The sequence below is a fragment of the Geotrypetes seraphini genome, chromosome 8 (assembly GCF_902459505.1).
Source record: "Geotrypetes seraphini chromosome 8, aGeoSer1.1, whole genome shotgun sequence".
NCBI classification, from domain to species: Eukaryota; Metazoa; Chordata; class Amphibia; order Gymnophiona; family Dermophiidae; genus Geotrypetes; species Geotrypetes seraphini.
Genome location: NC_047091.1, coordinates 61,234,515 through 61,251,093, shown reverse-complemented (window position 1 = coordinate 61,251,093; position 16,579 = coordinate 61,234,515). Strand labels below are relative to the sequence as shown.

At 46.1% G+C, this 16,579-nt stretch overlaps 1 protein-coding gene across 1 annotated transcript in view; it reads right to left on the bottom strand.

Annotated features, from left to right (window-relative positions):
* Positions 1–15,554: 15,554 nt before the first annotated feature.
* The window catches only part of SLC8A2 (solute carrier family 8 member A2), a 298,636-nt gene continuing 297,611 nt past the window's right edge, over positions 15,555–16,579 (bottom strand). Inside the window, exon 7 of the mRNA XM_033955764.1 lies at positions 15,555–16,036. Coding sequence (XP_033811655.1) covers positions 15,660–16,036 — 377 coding nt within the window. The 3' untranslated portion in view covers positions 15,555–15,659. The remainder of the gene's footprint in view (positions 16,037–16,579) is intronic.

Below are 16,579 nucleotides of genomic sequence, written 5' to 3'. Positions count from 1 at the left end.
CAGTGGTTATCTGGTCATTTTGGATACCTTCTGGGCACTTAGACCTGTTTTTAGATCGCCTAAGTCACAACATATAAGTTCCGTCCAGGCATCCTCATAAAACTTTCAACGCGCTTCCGGAGGCCGTTATAGGCCAGAGCACGTTACAGGGCTTCAAGGCAGGTTTGGATAGGTTCCTGGAGGATAAGGGGATTGAGGGGTAAAGATAGGAGTTGAGGTAGGTTATAGGAATAGTCAGGGACCATTGCACAGGTGATGGGCCTGGATGGCCGCCACGGGAGCGGACCACTGGGCGGGATGGACCTCTGGTCTGACCCAGCGGAGGCAAATTCTTATGTTCTTAATTATCCCTGCAGGACAACTAAGTCTAGGTCAGCTTACATCCCGCTCTAACCACTCCTTCAAAAACGCCCCATTCAGCTCTAGGCACACAGCGGGATTCAGAGGCCTAAAAAAAATTCCCTGGATAGGTCTAAAAACCCACTTCGATTATTGGCACTTGGATGACTTGTCTTTTTGATTTTCCAAGTGCCGACCTGGGCGGGTTTTTAGACACATTTCTGTTTGGATTATGAGCCCCATAGTATTCAATAAAACTGCATGCATTTTTCCAGTATGCCCTTGGTCCATCTGCACCCTGCCTATGGCCACACCCCTCTGCAGTTATGCATGAAGACACTTAAGTGCCACTGTTTCCTCTAAGTTAAGCAGGAGTCCTCCAATTGTATTGCTACCAGTAGGGGGCGGTGCTTCAATATTGTGTTTTCAGTCACTAGGGATAGGCAGGTTCCCTGGAGTCCTGTAGAATTTGCCTAAACCTTGTTACTGAAAATGTGATGGTGAAACAGCACCTCCTACTGGCAGGACTTTAGGTGAAGGACTCCCTGCTCAGCTTAGAGAGCAGTGTTAGGCAGTATCCTATAACTGGGCTCATAAATGTATTTTTGCACCACTCTTCAATTTCATCCTCATTCTGCCGCTTTGTGTCCATTATGTGTTTCTGCGCCAAAGCTGGGCACCTGATTAGTGCTTAACTTTAGGTGCCATTTATTAAACACCCCCATTTGTAGTTAGCACACTGCAACTGCCATGTATTAATTGGCACTCTTGCAGTTATGTGGGACCCCTTACTGACTCTTAAGTAGGAGGTGCTAACTGCAATAAATTATTTTGTGGTTAACATGCACCTGTAATAGTAAATGCCCCCTACACTCCGGCTCACTCTATGCGCATTGGTTCTCTGCCCACTGTCCATTAGCCTACGTGAGCCGGGGTTTGGAGGGACATCACCCCCTCCCCAAAACGAGCAGAACTTCTAGGTCTAGAGCATTCATCGCGGCCAATTCAGCACTGAAACGACCCTGCTGAACCTGCCACGATGAATCGTCCTAGACCCCTCTAAGCAGTTCTTTATTTAGTTCATTGGTAGCTCAAGGCAGATTACATTACAGTACACTAGATATTCCCCTGTCTTCAGAGGATTTACAATTTAGTTTTGTACTGGACGCAAGAGAGGACAAAGTGACAAAGTTCATAAGATATGTTTGTGGGATTTGAACCTGATTTCCTGGTGCTGAACTATGTGCTTTAATCACCGGAGTGCTCCGCTCTTACAGGCCTGAATTCTGATCGTCTGTGTTGGCCTTGAACAAAACGGAATTCTTCATAGGCTGGATCACCATACACAATGTGGATTAGGTTGCAGTTCATGAGCTCTGGGAGGTAAAAAGGTCTGGCCTTCAGATGCGATTAATTCCTGAAAGAGAAGTGCTTTAGGAACATAAAATGGTGTTTCTTCACCACAGGAGTCATTTCTTTGTAGACCATCTAAACCTTACTGAGTTTGGAAGGACAAGCTGGTGTAAGGGTGTTAGGAACGAGGGATAAGCAGCCATATAATGTTCATATTATATCATTAGAAACAGCAAAGTGAGGCAGCGAGCATAATAGTTATTAGAAACAAGAACAGTTTATTATAACCAGTGTCTGATGGCATATGTAAGAGGTCCCGACATGGCTGTGTTTCGGCAAGGATATGCCTGCTTCAGGGGTCAAAACTCTTAAGGTGTGTCAGTGATGAACAACACTGAAAGTGTATCACTATATGTAAACATCGACTGGTAAAAAAACCCCACCCAAAATGGATCCAAAAAACTAATTAGACCTATATCTACACAAACAGCATCAACAAGTTTTGACCTCTGACGAAGGCATACCCATGCTGAAACATGACCATGTCAGCTTCTCTTACATGTGCCACCAGACACAGGTTATAAAACGAGATTAGGTTCTTACCTTGCTAGTAGATAGGTGTGTCATTCTGGATGGACGGGTAATATCCCAATGCTCATATTCCGGGGCGCTAGAAGGGATTTACTTCAAACTGATGGACCTCACCCCTCCCCCTTCCTGCCCATTCCTCAACCTTAGAGAGCTAGGCTGACCACTCCCAGTCCATTTAGAAACATAGAAAGATGACGGCAGATAAGGGCTATAGCCCATCAAGTCTGCCCACACTATTTACCCACCCTCTTAAGTCTACTGACCCCCTAAAATATAATTGTAATTATACTGTCACTCTACTGACCCGCTCATTCAAGTCCTAGTGACCCTATCCCTTAGCATGACCTCGTAGGGATCCCACATAGGTATCCCATTTGTTCTTGAAGTCTAGGATGCTGCGTGCCTCGACCACCTGCACTGGAAGCTTGTGGCATGTGAAAAAAGGATGCTTTTTAGGCATCCACCCAGCACAAACTTGGAATGAATTAAGGGTAATGGACTCCATCCATGTCAGTTTTGAGGCAAAATGAGGTGATTTGAAGATTCTGGAGAACTTTAAAAAAAAAAAAAATTGGGAAATCCGAGACGACCGCCATGGCAACATTTTGGTGCCAAAAAACAGCTCCAAAATGCCTTAACTAAATTTTTAAAAAACAGCAAAAAAGTTATTTTGAAGTTGTAGAAACCTAAAAAGAGACTTTTAGAGACACCCCCCACCTCCCCCCTGCTATTTTTTTTTCATAGGCATTAATAGCCTTACTCACTGTGATCTGTGCTGGATATGTGCTGCAGCTTGCCTCAGCTCCTAAGGTAGCTGGGTCTGGGAGAAGAAATCATTGCCTCAAATGGACCACTCCTCCAATGCTGACTCTTCAGGCTGCCAGTCTGACCAGAGTCTGACTGAGGCTCTAACCCCTGCGGACCCATGCATGTGAAAGGGAGGGGGAGGCAAATGCAGCTGGCACCCTGTGGAACTCCACTGAGCCCCCTATGAATGCCTGACAGCCTGCACTTAAGCACCCATGACCCAATAGATGAGCAAAGCTACTAGGGGACCGGATCCCATGCTCCATGAAAGTTTCTGGCGAACAGTAGGGTAACCAAATTTTTCTTCTGCTTTTGTGTGTCCAGGCCACACCATATTTCACCCCAGCTCACCCCCAGCCCTGCCCCCCTCAACCTGTTCTTGTCCTCGGGACCATGTCGGGAGGGCATCTGCGCATGTGCAAAAGCAACGCGATGCCATCACATGCATACACTCATGCATGCAATGTGACCGTGTTGCATCCGCGCATGCGCAGATGCCCTCCCGACACGGTCCCGATGTGGAAGCTTTTCAAAACCCGGACAAAGTGCCAGGTTTTGAAAAACTGGATGCCCGGACATGTCCTTTAAAAAGAGGACATGTTTGGTTAAATCGGAACATCTGGTAACCCTAACTAATAGGTACCACAGAGGGATTGGCCTGTCACCTGCAGACCTCAGTCTGCTTCTCCTTCACACAGGCAGAGCTGGACCCTCGACGAGGGGAGCTCTGAGCACCGAAAGCTGTCAAAAAAATCCCCATGAACAAAAACAAAAAGACTGAAAAAAAAATAAGGAAATATACAGAGCAGATCAGAAAGACTCATTCTGGCTCACGTGCAGAAAGAATAACTGAAGGGGGCGGCAAAGCCTTTTAGTGAAGGAGGAGGAATTCAAAAACTGGAGTGGATTCCTTCTGCACGGCTTGTGAGCAAGAGGATATTACACCTATTTCACTAGAATAACTGTTCTTGTTTCTAATAAACATGCTCGCTGCCTCACTTTGCTGTTTCTTGTATTCTATGCAGGGCCTTCATACGTCTTAAGAAGTGTCTTTTATGGGAATATTTTTTACAGGGTTGTTTTTTCCCCCCATTTTTTTATTTCAGGACAAATGTTGTAGGAGTGTGCACTTTTTGTAAAGAATTTACATTCTTCCTAATGAGTGAGCAATATTTCCACAGAATCTGCGCCTTTGTCCTGCTAGCGCACATATACATGACCATCGTGCTTACACAAACCACACTCTTTAGTAAGCGTGAAAATTCTTTGCAAAGATCGAACACTATTATCTGTGAATGAAAAACCACAAACCCCCCAATTCTGTATATAACGCTTAAAGTTGTGTGCAAATCAGTGCACACAGCTGACTTGCGTACACAACTTAATTAATTATTATTATTATTATTATTCTTTATTCTTATATACCGCCATACCCAGAGAGTTCTAGGCGGTTTACATCAATTAGCAAATGATCTGCATTGAATAGCAGATTTACAACAAAATTAGAAGTAGGTTTACAAAATTAGAAGCAGATTTACAGCATAATTAGAAGTATTTTTAACAGTATTTTTAACAGCAAATTGCAGGCTGAATTACGATAAATTACAGTGATTTGCCGCAGTCAGCCGTGAAATTACAGCGATTCTTAACTGTCTGCAAAGAGTGCAGGTTTACAACAATATTACAGAAATTGCAGGTTTGATCTAGCTAGGTAGGGGAGGTAGAGAGTGGGGGAGGGAGGGACTGGTGAAGGCGGAAGGGGGCAGGGGTGGGGTAAGTGTCATGTGAGGTGAATGGATTATTAAGGGTCGTGTTTGCTGAAAAGGTACGTTTTTAGTAGTTTTCTGAATGATAGGTAAGTGGGGGCCTCGAGTATCATCTGTGCTAGCCATGGGTTCGACTTGGCTGCTTGGAAGGCAAAAGTTCTATCAAGGAATCTTTTGAGAGGACAGTGTTTAGGCGAAGGGAAGGCGAACAATTGAGTTCTCCGTGATGTCCTGTTGCTGCAGTAAAGGTTAAAGTGTGTGTTTATGTAACTTGGGGAGGAGCCGTTAACCGATTTGTAGCAGAAGCATGCAAATTTAAAAAGAATTCTAGATTCAAATGGTAGCCAGTGTAGTTGGTGATAGAAAGGGGTGACATGTTCCCATTTCTTTAGGCCAAAGATGAGGCGCACCGCGGTATTTTGGACTATTTTTAGTCTCCTGGTAGTTTTCTTAGTGGCGTTAAGGTAGATGATATTGCAGTAGTCGAGGATGCTGAGGATGGAGGATTGTACAAGTAGGCGGAATGCATTGTCATAGAAGTGTTTTTTTATGGTGCGAAGTTTCCAAAGTACCGAGAAGCTTTTCCTAATTATGAGGTCGGTATGGTTATCTAGAGATAAGTTTTTGTCCAGCGTGACTCCCAGAATTTTTATGGTCGGATCAAGGGGGAAGGTCTTTCCTTTTAGTTGAATTGTGGTTTCCTTAATTTTATCTTTGGGGGAGGCTAGGAAAAATTTTGTTTTGTCTGGGTTTAATTTCAGTCTGAATGAAAGCATCCAGAGTTCTATCTGGTTGAGAGTGTTTGAGATGTGGTCGAGTAGTTCTTGTGAAAAGTTGGTTAATGGGATGGTTATTGTGATATCGTCTGCGTAAATGAAGAATTTGAGATTTAGTTTGTGTAAGAGTTTACCTAGTGAGGCTAGGTATATGTTGAATAGGATGGGGGATAGGGGGGAGCCCTGTGGGACCCCGCAGGTGTTGTCCCAGCAGTATGAGAAAGAGTTATTCTTGAGTACCTTGTATGATCTATTTTGTAGGAACCCCTGAAACCAATTGAGGACCTGGTCTGAGATGCCTATGTGCGCTAGGCATTCCAGGAGAATGGTGTGGTCGACCAGGTCAAAAGCACTGTTCAGGTCGAGTTGTATGATCAGGGCACTTGAGCCCTGACTGAAGAGTGTGAGGAGGTGGTCGAGAAGGGAGGCTATGATGGTTTCAGTGCTGTGGTCCGCCCGAAATCCTGATTGGTTGTCACTTAGAATGTTGAATTTTTCAAGGTATGCGGAAAGTTCCGCTTTTACCAGTCCTTCCGCTATTTTGGTAAATAGGGGGATGCTGGCGATCGGCCTATAATTAGATGGGGAGTTTGGTGGTTCTTTCTCATTTTTTAAAATTGGGGTGATCATTATTTGACCCTGCTCCGACGGGAAGTTACCTTTGGATAATAGGTAATTAACCCATGTCATCATTTTTGCTTTAAAATGGGGGGGGGGCCGTTCTCATGATTTTTGGTGGGCATGTGTCCAGATGGCAGTAGGAGTGAGTATACTTGTTGTAGTAAGTATTGAAGGTTTGCCAATCGGTTACTGCGAATTGTTTCCAACTAAGGTCGACTTTGGCTCCCGGGTCTGGGTTTGGTGGATTCATGTCTGTGAGGATGGGGAAGAGCTCAAGGGGGTTGGGGCTGGCTGGTAGAGTTGTTCTTATTTTTTGGATCTTGGTATTGAAGAAGTCGGCAAGGGTGTTGGCGGTTAAGGTGGCTTCTTCGTGTAGGTTTGTGTAGGTTTCTATGTTGTAAAGATCGTTGACCAATCTGAAGAGGTTATTGCTATTGGTTTTAGGATTACCGATTTTGTGGGAGTAGAATTTTTTTCTTTTTTCACTAGTGAGGGTTTTGTACTGTTTTAATTTTTGTCTCCATGCCAGTCTGTGTTCTAGCGTTCCGGATTTTTGCCATGATCTTTCGGCTTTTCTGAGGTCCTTCTTGCATTGCAGCAGTTCAGAATCGAACCAGCCCTCTTGGTTGGGGGTTCTTATTCTGCGGGGTTTTTTGGGGGCAATCTCGTTTAGTATATTGGTACTATCTTGTATCCAGGAGGTCATGATTTGTTCCGTATCTTCTATTGGATTGGTGTTGATTTCGAAGTGGGACCAGAATTCCATTGGGTCAATCTTTCCTCTGGTGTTGTGGGTTTTGACGGTTCTTGTTTTTTTTTCGCTTTTAGGAGGTTTAAGTTGGCATCCAATGGTGAAGCTACATAGGCGGTGATCGGACCAAAGGGAGTCTGACCAGTTGCCTTGTTTCCAATAAAAAGTGGGATTGGTCTGTTCCTTGGAGGATAGAGTTACCAGGTCTAACTGATGTCCTCTTTGGTGGGTTTTGATCGGGGGGTGTTTGTCAAAGCCTAGTTGTGAGAGCAGTGACCAGAAGTCCGCGGTTTCAGGTTGGTCAGTTTGCTCGAGGTGTATGTTGATGTCCCCACACAGTAGGTTGTATGGGCTTGTTAGAGAATTGGTAAGAAGTGATTCAGCGAAGTCGTCTTTGGTCGTGGTCCATTTTTTGGGGGGTATGTAAAATAGAGTGATGGTTAGTGAGGAGGGCAGAGATGTTGATGCTAGGGCGATGGTTAGAATTTCGGAATTAGGTGAAGAGGTTGTGTTAAGAACGGAAGCATTGAGATGGTCTCGGAAGATTATTGCTAGTCCTCCTCCTCTTCCCCATGTTCTGGCTAGGGAGAGTATCTTGAATCTTGGTGGTAGACAATCTTTAATAATGATGTCTTTGTCTGAAAGCAACCAGGTTTCTGTGAGAAGGATAAAGTCGGGGTTGTTTTCAGTTAGCCAGTCTTTGATTAGTGTGGATTTATTTCTCATAGATCTGATATTCAGGTAAAAGCCCTGCAGGGACTGGTGGTTGGTGTGATTGGGTGGGGAGTAGTGGGAGTACGCCAGTTTTTTTAGGGTTCTTAGTTTTTTTGGGTGGGGCTTGGTCGGTTTGTAGTGGTGAGGGGGGTTGTTGGGCAAGTGGGCGTGCGGGTGGTCTTGTGTGGTGTGGAGAGTGTATGTAGTGGTTCTGGGTTTTACCGATCGGTGTAGCGTGATGTGGATGGGAATGGGGGATGCATTGGAGTTGTCTGCGTTGCAGAGCCTGGAAGAGAGCAAGAGGAGTATAAGTAGAGCTACACATTGTTGTGTATTTGGCTTGGCCATTGTGAGGGGCTCGTCCCAGCTGTGGTTGGAGATGTTGGGGAGTTTCCTGCGATTGAGGTCAGGATTAGTGCAAGGGGGGAAAAACGGAAGTTGGGGTTTCTAGAATTAGTGGGTCAAAGGGCGGTTTAGTAGATTCCTGTAAGATGTCCTGAAGGTTAAGCAATGTAACAAGGATAAACAAAGTGGTTTCAATACAGTGGTGCTATGATCTGTATAGGTCCGGCAGGGTTATACACTAGAGTTTTATGTAACAGTAAAACTTATCCGGATTGGACAATGAACAACTATTAATTGATGCTAATTGGCACTAATTAAAAGTAATGCACACAACTTGAAAAGCACAATTCTATGGCCAATCAGGGACTTCTTTAGACTCCTCCCTAAGGAAGTCCCTGGTTGGCTGAGGTGCCTCAGGACCCACCCAAGGGAGGAGCCTGATGCGCCTTAGCCAATCAGGTCCTTAGGCCCCTCCCTGTGCATCACATCATGCAACAGGGCAGGGCCTAAGGCCACAGTTCATTGGAGGAGGCCTGGAGCAGGAGGGACTGAGCACCCCTCCTGCTCCCAGCTTTTTAAAGGTACGGGGATGGGCCCAGCCAGGCCGATGACGGTAGGGGGGTTTGTGATGGCAGGATGGAGCTGGCTTCCCTCCTGCCATATTCATTCATATGCGGGGAGGGGGTGGGTGGGCAGCAGTGACGGAGGCAGGCATCGGTGCAGGGGGAGGGGGCATTTCGGCGTGGGAAGCTTTTTTTGGGAAGGGGGACACTGTCAGGTTAAAACCACAGGCTTGTAATGCGCTTTTTGCAGAATATATAAAAAAGGAAAAATTTCTTTTTTATATATTCTGCTAAAAGCATTGTGAGCTTGTGGTTTTGAAGGGCAGGAGAGTCGGTAAGGAAGTGAAGTGACTGGTCCTCAGCAGGTCGGCAAGCCCAATCAGTGTTCCTTTTTCTTTTTAGTGAATCGAGGGCTTCCTACTTATGCATGCCATTTCCCCTCATTTGCATGTGTGGATCAGATCGGAGATTGATCGCACAGCTGTTTAGTGAATCGGGTCGGGGAAAAATCAGGTTGTGAATCAATCACAAAACCATCGGTATGTTTTGTGAATCTAGCCCTTAGCATGATTCTACAAAAGCAGGGTTACCAGATTTTTCAAACATGGTGCCAGCCCAGAGGAGGCAATGTACTGGGCAGTGGCTCCTCCCGCCAGCAGCTCATTGTCTTCTGTCTCTTTGAATATAAGGGCTTGTGCCTAAGGATCCCAGCCAATGACACTCTTCCAGTCCTACTGCACCTTATTCATTTTTCTGGTTAAATCACTGGAAGATGCCAGAATGATCCTTCACCTCAGTGCTAGAACTGGGTGATATGACGTCCAGGGCACAACTGTGTGAAACAGTGGCATGCGATCTGCTGTGCTTCTCCTTTTCCCCTCCCCTCAGGAAATATCCCCTCCCCCTTTTACAAAAGTGTGGAAGCGATTTTTTGCACAGGCCAGTGCGCTGAATTATCTGCACTGCTCCTGACGCTCATAGGAGTGTCGGGAGCAGCGTATTCAGTGCGCCGGCCTGAACTAAAAACCACTTCCAAAGTTTTGTAAAAGGGGTGGGGGGGGGGGGGGGGGAGAGAGGATAGTGCTTGAGGCAACATCCTAGACTCCTGTCCTAGTTCCAGCCCTGCAGTTCCACCTGCCTCCAAGTTCGGCCTTCTTGGTGAATATTCCAAGATGTTATTCTGCTCCCAGATGGACAAAGGGATTGAATCAGGGCTGAAAACCCCTATTGTAAAATGCCAACAGTGACACAGAAATTAGTGAAAAAGTGGAGAAACTATCCAGGAAAGGGAAAGAAATAGAGACCACATCTACATTTTTCTCATACACTCCGCCAATAATAAACACATCAGACAAAAATCAATCTTTTTTTTACAAAATAAATCAATGTATTTGTAAAGTTATAGATTTTGCGCAGTAACAATAGCATGCTGAGAATTTTCTGTTCTTTTCCACGTTAAAAGTCAGTACAGGCAGATTTATAATCAAGGTGAGGAAAAGTTCATGGTGGCAGTTCCACAAACCCCCAGAAGGGGGAAACCCAGCAATTCAAAGGAAAAAAAAAAAAAGGAGAGAGGGAGATTGGCAGTGATATTTCAATTCTCCATCTCTTGCTTAGCGAAAAAATGCAAAGCTGAAGGGTGAGCCTTGAACAGAACTGAGGCAGAGTCAGGCTTCAGAACCCGAAGATGCTGTTCCTTCCTTGGAGACTCGGTTGCCTTCTTGCACAGTTAAGAATAGTTGATTAGGGGATGTAGGCAGGGTCCTGGACAAAACTCAGTTGATCCATGAATTGACTTCCTTTAATTTTCTATTATTTTGTATTTTAACCCCTGAAAATTTACATTCATTACTCAGCAAAACTTGCATAAAATTTGAATAAACTCGTTTTATTTCCATAAAGTTTTCTGCTAGTCTGGAGGGGAAAAAAAAAACGTTTTCAACCAGTTGCCCTTGGTATGCTCTGAAGGGGGTCTGTTGGGGAAACTGCTGTGCCTTTAAGGAGAAATCCTAGTCAGCTGTGATGGCATTCCACAGTCCACCTAGAAGTCTGTCAAAAGAAGCAGTAGGCCTGCCCCTCTGTGCAGTGCACAATAATTATATTATAGAAATGTTTTTTCACTCTCAGTTCTTGAGGGCCACGACTGGGTTTGGTTTTCACGATACTTCTAACACAAGTGTGCATGAGAGATATTTGCAGGCATTCGATTTTCACTATGGATATCCTGAAAATCTGACTTGTAGATGGCCCTTGAGGACTAAGAGTGAATACCACTATATTACAAGGTTTTCAGATGGCACAAGTGATTAACCCCCACCTTTACACAGTCTCGCTAGCATTTTTAGCACCGGCCGGCTGTTAATTTGGCGGCCGGCGCTATAAATGCTAGCGCGGCTTTGTAAATTAGATGGAAGCTAGGAGAGAGTGGGCCCCCTACTGCTGTGGGCCCTCAAGCAATGCCTATTGCTCAAATGGTCAGTCCACCCCTGATTAGGGTTATCAGATGTCCAGGATAACCTGGACATGTCCTCTTTTTAGAGGACTGTCCGGGTGCCTGAAGGGATTTCCGAAACCCGGCAGTTTGTCCGGGTTTTGGAAGGTCCTGAACTCGGGGCCGCCTCCGGAGGACCTCTGCATATGCTCAGACGTCGACATGATCATCACGTCAATGTCCGCGCATGTGCAGAGGCCCTCCTGATGCGACTCCAAGCTCATGGAAGGAGACATGATGCCCATGTGGGGGCGGGGTTGGGGCAGAGCGAGGCAGTCAGGTGTCCTCTTTTTTTTTAAAGAGGAAATCTGGTAACCCTAATCCTGATTGCTCATGCAACTGACAGTATTCTATTATTTAGTGCCTAATTGCTTGGTGCATCCCTGACCCTACATGCCCCTCTCATGTCCACAACCCTCTCCCCCATGGAGTTACGCGCCATAGAATAAAGACGCTACAGTTATGGAAAAGGCACAGGTGTTAAATTTATGTGCAAAACTAAAGATTAATGCTAATTAGGACTGTTATTGGTAGGGCCGGCTCAACCACAGGTGAAGGTGCTGGAGATACTGGGTGAAAAAAATCCTCAGCTTCTGGGCTTAGGGGTCTAGGACAATTCAGCACGACCGTTTCATTGCTGGCAAGGCTTACCTTGTTGAATCTGCTGCTCAATCAGACAAATATCATGGTGAAAGAGGGGACATATCAAAGAAGACTTCCCCCCCCCTACTGGTGATTAAGTCCCAATTGGACAGATGAAAGAAGGCTTCTGGGGCAGGTCCAATTGAACTGGTGAAAGAGGGAGCAGGCCTAATTGCTTCAAGTTTGAAAGACAGGGGCAATACCTCCCTCCATCACCCCCCCCCCCCCCACACACACACACACACACACACACACACACACTGGTGCTTCAATAAAGTTATGTGAGATAGCATGGGGACAGCATCTGTCAGACTCCTGAGTCCTTCAGGTGAGCTGAGTGGGAGCTAACTCAGCGCGGCTGGATCTTAAAGGGCACTGCCCCCCTCCCCTGGTGCTTCATATCTAATTGCCCCATCTCGACCCCCTCCCACTGGTACCTCAGATTCAATTGCTTCAAGGTTTGAAAGAGAGGGGGCAATGCCTCCCCCCCCCCTCACTGGTGCTTCAATAAAGTTATATGAGATAGCATGGGGACAGCATCTGTCAGACTCCTGAGTCCTTCAGGTGAGCTGGGTGGGGGCCAACACAGGCCATTATTAAGATGGCTTGAGATAGAAACAGCAGGTTGCTTTTGGTCAGCCGTGGGACTTCCCTCTGCCACTTCCCGCCTGCAATTTCTTGTCGGTGGGACATGGCAGAGGGAAGACCCAGAGCTAGCTGAAAACAGTTTGTTGCTACCAGCAAGCAAGGTAATGTTTAGAGGGCTGTGGGGGAAGGAGGAGGGAGGAGGGAGGCGAGGGAGCACTGTCGGACTAGGGGTTTGAAAGAGAAAACCACGAAGCTTTTGGGGCAGGGACAACGCTGGTGGGAGGTACTGCCATCAAAGTTGGCTCAGGGTGCCATTGAGCTGCCCTGGCTATTGGTACTTAATGACAATTTAGTGTGAATTAGAAATTTTAGTTATGCATGTAAATGACCCCTGCATGCCCAGTTTTTAGTACCCTGTATAGAATTTGGGAGCGTGAGTTTATATCGTCACATCCTCAGAGGCCTATTCCTTCATGCTCATACTGTGCTAACATCCTCTGTCTAAGAGAACAGCAGGAGGGGGAGTGCATGGAAGTGAAGAGAAGAGTAGGATCCTATGTGATTTCCCTACACTGCCACCTTCACTCCAGCCCACAGAAACTCTCAAACTAGTCAGTCCCTGCATTGGGTCTGTGCACACTGGGAGTCCTTTGGGAGAGCTAGATTTGACTGCCAGCCAACTGCAGTCTGGGACTTGTAGTTCACGTTTTGGGGCAGCATATCCCAATCATCAGAGAGCAATGTAATGGACTCACTCCTTTTTAAATTTCTTCTGAGGCTTTCCAAATCTGTACTAGGTCTGCAGTGTATCTCTTGCACATTTATTGCGGATATCCTGAAAATTTACCTGGCAGCGGGGCCCCATGACAAGTTTGGAGATTCCTGTTCTATTTTTATATATATATATATATATATATATATATAAGACAGCAGAGTAAATACCTGTTATAGGGTCTTGCTATTTTAATATTTTTTAAGATGCTTTGGTGAAACGCTCAAAAGTAATACTGCTAAAGCAATCATAATCACGTGGATAGTTTCAAAAACTGTTTACTTAATGGCTGCTCACCAATATACTGAGGTGTCTGTTCACTATTTGCCATCAAAGACAGGGAAGGTTTAGGGCAGGGATAGGGAACTCCGGTCCTCGAGAGCCGTATTCCAGTTGGGTTTTCAGGATTTCCCCCAATGAAGTGCATGCAAATAGATCTCATGCATATTCATTGGGGAAATCCTGAAAACCCGACTGGAATACGGCTCTTGAGGACCGAAGTTCCCTACCCCTGGTTTAGGGCATAGGCAAATTAGGCAGGTGCCTAGGGCCCACATGTTTAGGAGGGGCCTGTTTAGATGAATTAAATCGGTATTTCCCAAGGCAAATATTTACCTGGTAATTCAGATGCCAGCAGAAAGAAGTGAATGAGCATGTATTGGGGGGGGGGGGGGGGGGGGGGGAGGGGAAGAGGAACAGGAAAGAGAGATGAAGGGCCTGAGTCAGGGCTGGCTTAACCTATGGACCAAGGTGAGGCTATGGCCCAGGGTGCCGGTACTAAAGGATGCTAAATGGCCCAGGGCAGTAATGTCACTGGCCCATAATTTAAGCTATCCTGCTGGCTTGAACCTTTCCTCCTCTTCTGATGCTGCTTCCCTGTCCCGGCAGAGTGGAGTTTCATAGGCCAGCTGCCACAAGAGGGGAGGGCTACTGTCAGCGTCAGAGGATGAAAGTGCAGCACTTCCCTCCTCCTTCTTCTGACGCTACTGTTTGACACTGTTGCTGGCCTATGAAGCTGCATCCTGCCAGAACCAAGCATTAGCATCAGAGGGAAGAGGCGGGAACTGCCCGGGGGAGGGGCACGACCAGGGTAGGGCGGGGCATAGACCAGGTGGGACGGAACACAGACCAATGGGCCGGCCATGGGCCAAAGTACTGTAATCTCTTAAGCCGGCCCTCACCTGAGCCTTCGCTACCTGCAGAGGTCAGTCTATTCTCCCCATTCTTGTGCATTGCTCTTCGGTCTGCAGGAGGAGTTGGGGAACACCACTTCCTATGTGCTGATTCCTCCTCCGATAGGTTTCCTCTGTAGTCCAAATGATGCAATACCTCATTTGCAGGAGTTTTAAAATGCATAAGCTCAGCACAAGAACAGCTATACTGGGGTCAACCAATGGGCCATCTAGCCCAGTTTCCTGTTTCCAACAGTGGTCAAACCAGGTCATGATACCTGGCAGAAAACCAAATAGTAGCAACATTCTATGCTACTAATCCAGGGCAAGCAGTGGCTTCCCCAGGTCTGCCTCAAAATGGGAGCATGAGCTTGTTTACCAAGAACCCCCACCCTCCGCCCCCACAGCCTTAATCCTGCCATGATTAGAGGCCCATGTCTAGGTGTGAATACTTTACAGACAAGCTAACAAATGATCTCCAATTGTGGTCTTACCAAAGAGAGAACAGTTTTCATTGCAAAAAGAAAACCAGTAGCAAAAGGTGGAAAATAATTCTTGACTGGAAATAAAGAACCACCCAATAAGACTTATGGGCAGGTCAGTGTTTAGCCAAAATGAGGCAATGCTATCACCTTATAAAATGTGTAGGGCTGGTTAAAATTGTTCCATTGTATTGGGTTGCATGATCAGTTTCAGAAATGCTGATGGCTGGGCCGGAAGTCGTTCCCCTACAGCACAAAGTGAGAACATCAGTCCAGTGTGGAACCAGGAGCTGGAAATGTTTGGTGCTTAGGTCGGGTTAACCATCAGGTCCCAGAAAATGAGCAAGGAAGGAAAGAGCCTCTTGCTGGCATCCAAAAAGTGTAGCGGCCTAGTAAGCGACAAATAAATAACACCACAAAATAAATCATAAGAAAGTTACATTACAAAAAAAAAATATTGTTGAGAAGAACACATCAGTTAAATAATAAATAGTTGTAAATACTAACTAGAAGGATTGTTTTGCTTTCTTTTTAACACTTGAGCTGGATGGAGCATGGCAGTTCAGCAAATGAAGAGGAATATTCTTAGAGACTTGGCCAGGTTTCTCTGACAGCTCAGAAGCCCTTATGCTGTTGATCAGTAGACTTGGATTGATTTCTTCCCTGCATCTCCTCGCTTAAAACTAGGTGCTGGGGCAATGCCAGTTGAAAAAGACTAGGGATTGATGAGAGCACAGAGAGAAGCATTTGTTCTGCACCCTAAGGTTAAAAAAAAGGGGCCCCCGTCGGTGGGGCACTGGAATGTTGCAGGCACCGCAAGTCTGTGTTGCCGGAGGCTACTCTGGTGGCATCTTCCTCTTCCACCTCGTCCTGCTGGGCTGGCCCTTTAAAACCCTTTGATATGGCAGTAGGCCTCCAGGCTGGAAAACAAGATGTAGAGGAGCCAGAGCCCTATGAAGAGCACAGTTGTCGTAATCTTGGCAGCCCTGGGACCCCCTAATTCGCCTCCAATTTGAGGCCTGCGCCGGTACAACAACACACTGATATTCACAAAAGCGAAGATTGTGAATAATGTGATGGAAAAGGCCAAAGTTCCCGTCTGTACCTCAAAGTACTTTCCCTGCGAGGCCCAGTAAATGGCTGCCACCGACCAGGCCACGCCAATCCCCAGGAATACATTGACGGCATTGCTCCCGGTCACATTGCCGATGCAGGCGTCCGCGTACTGGTCCTGCATTGCAGCCACTTTGCTGGCAAAGGTATCTAGGATGGAAATCAGATAAGTACATTGAGTTAATAGCCTCATAAACACTCTACTTAATATGGCTGAGGTTGTTTAGGTTTGTCTTTTTGACGTATGTTGACCATGATTCATTATAGTTTGGAAGTACTTTCCAGTTTCTGACCACTGGAAAAAGTGGTTGAGTATGGCATAACAATACTTTGAGCACTACCTCCGGTGCTAATGGAGAACGATAGACCATGATTTGACAAGCAGCAGTGATCAACCAGTGATATCCTTTAAATTCAGGCATTGGTGGATACAGCCTGGCTTTGGTTGCCAATGATGCCATACTCCTGAAGGAATTTTGTGCACTGCACCAGTAGCATAGCCAGACCTGTTATTTTGGGTGGACCTTCCTCGGGTTACCAGATGTCTGAATTTCCTCAAACATGTCCAGATGTCTTTTCAAAACCCGGAACTTTGTCTGGGTTTTGAAAAAAAATCGCAAGTGCAGATGCCTCCTCCCGATGAACAGGCAGTGGGGAACAGAGCTGAGGACGGAGCTGGGGTATAACAGGACG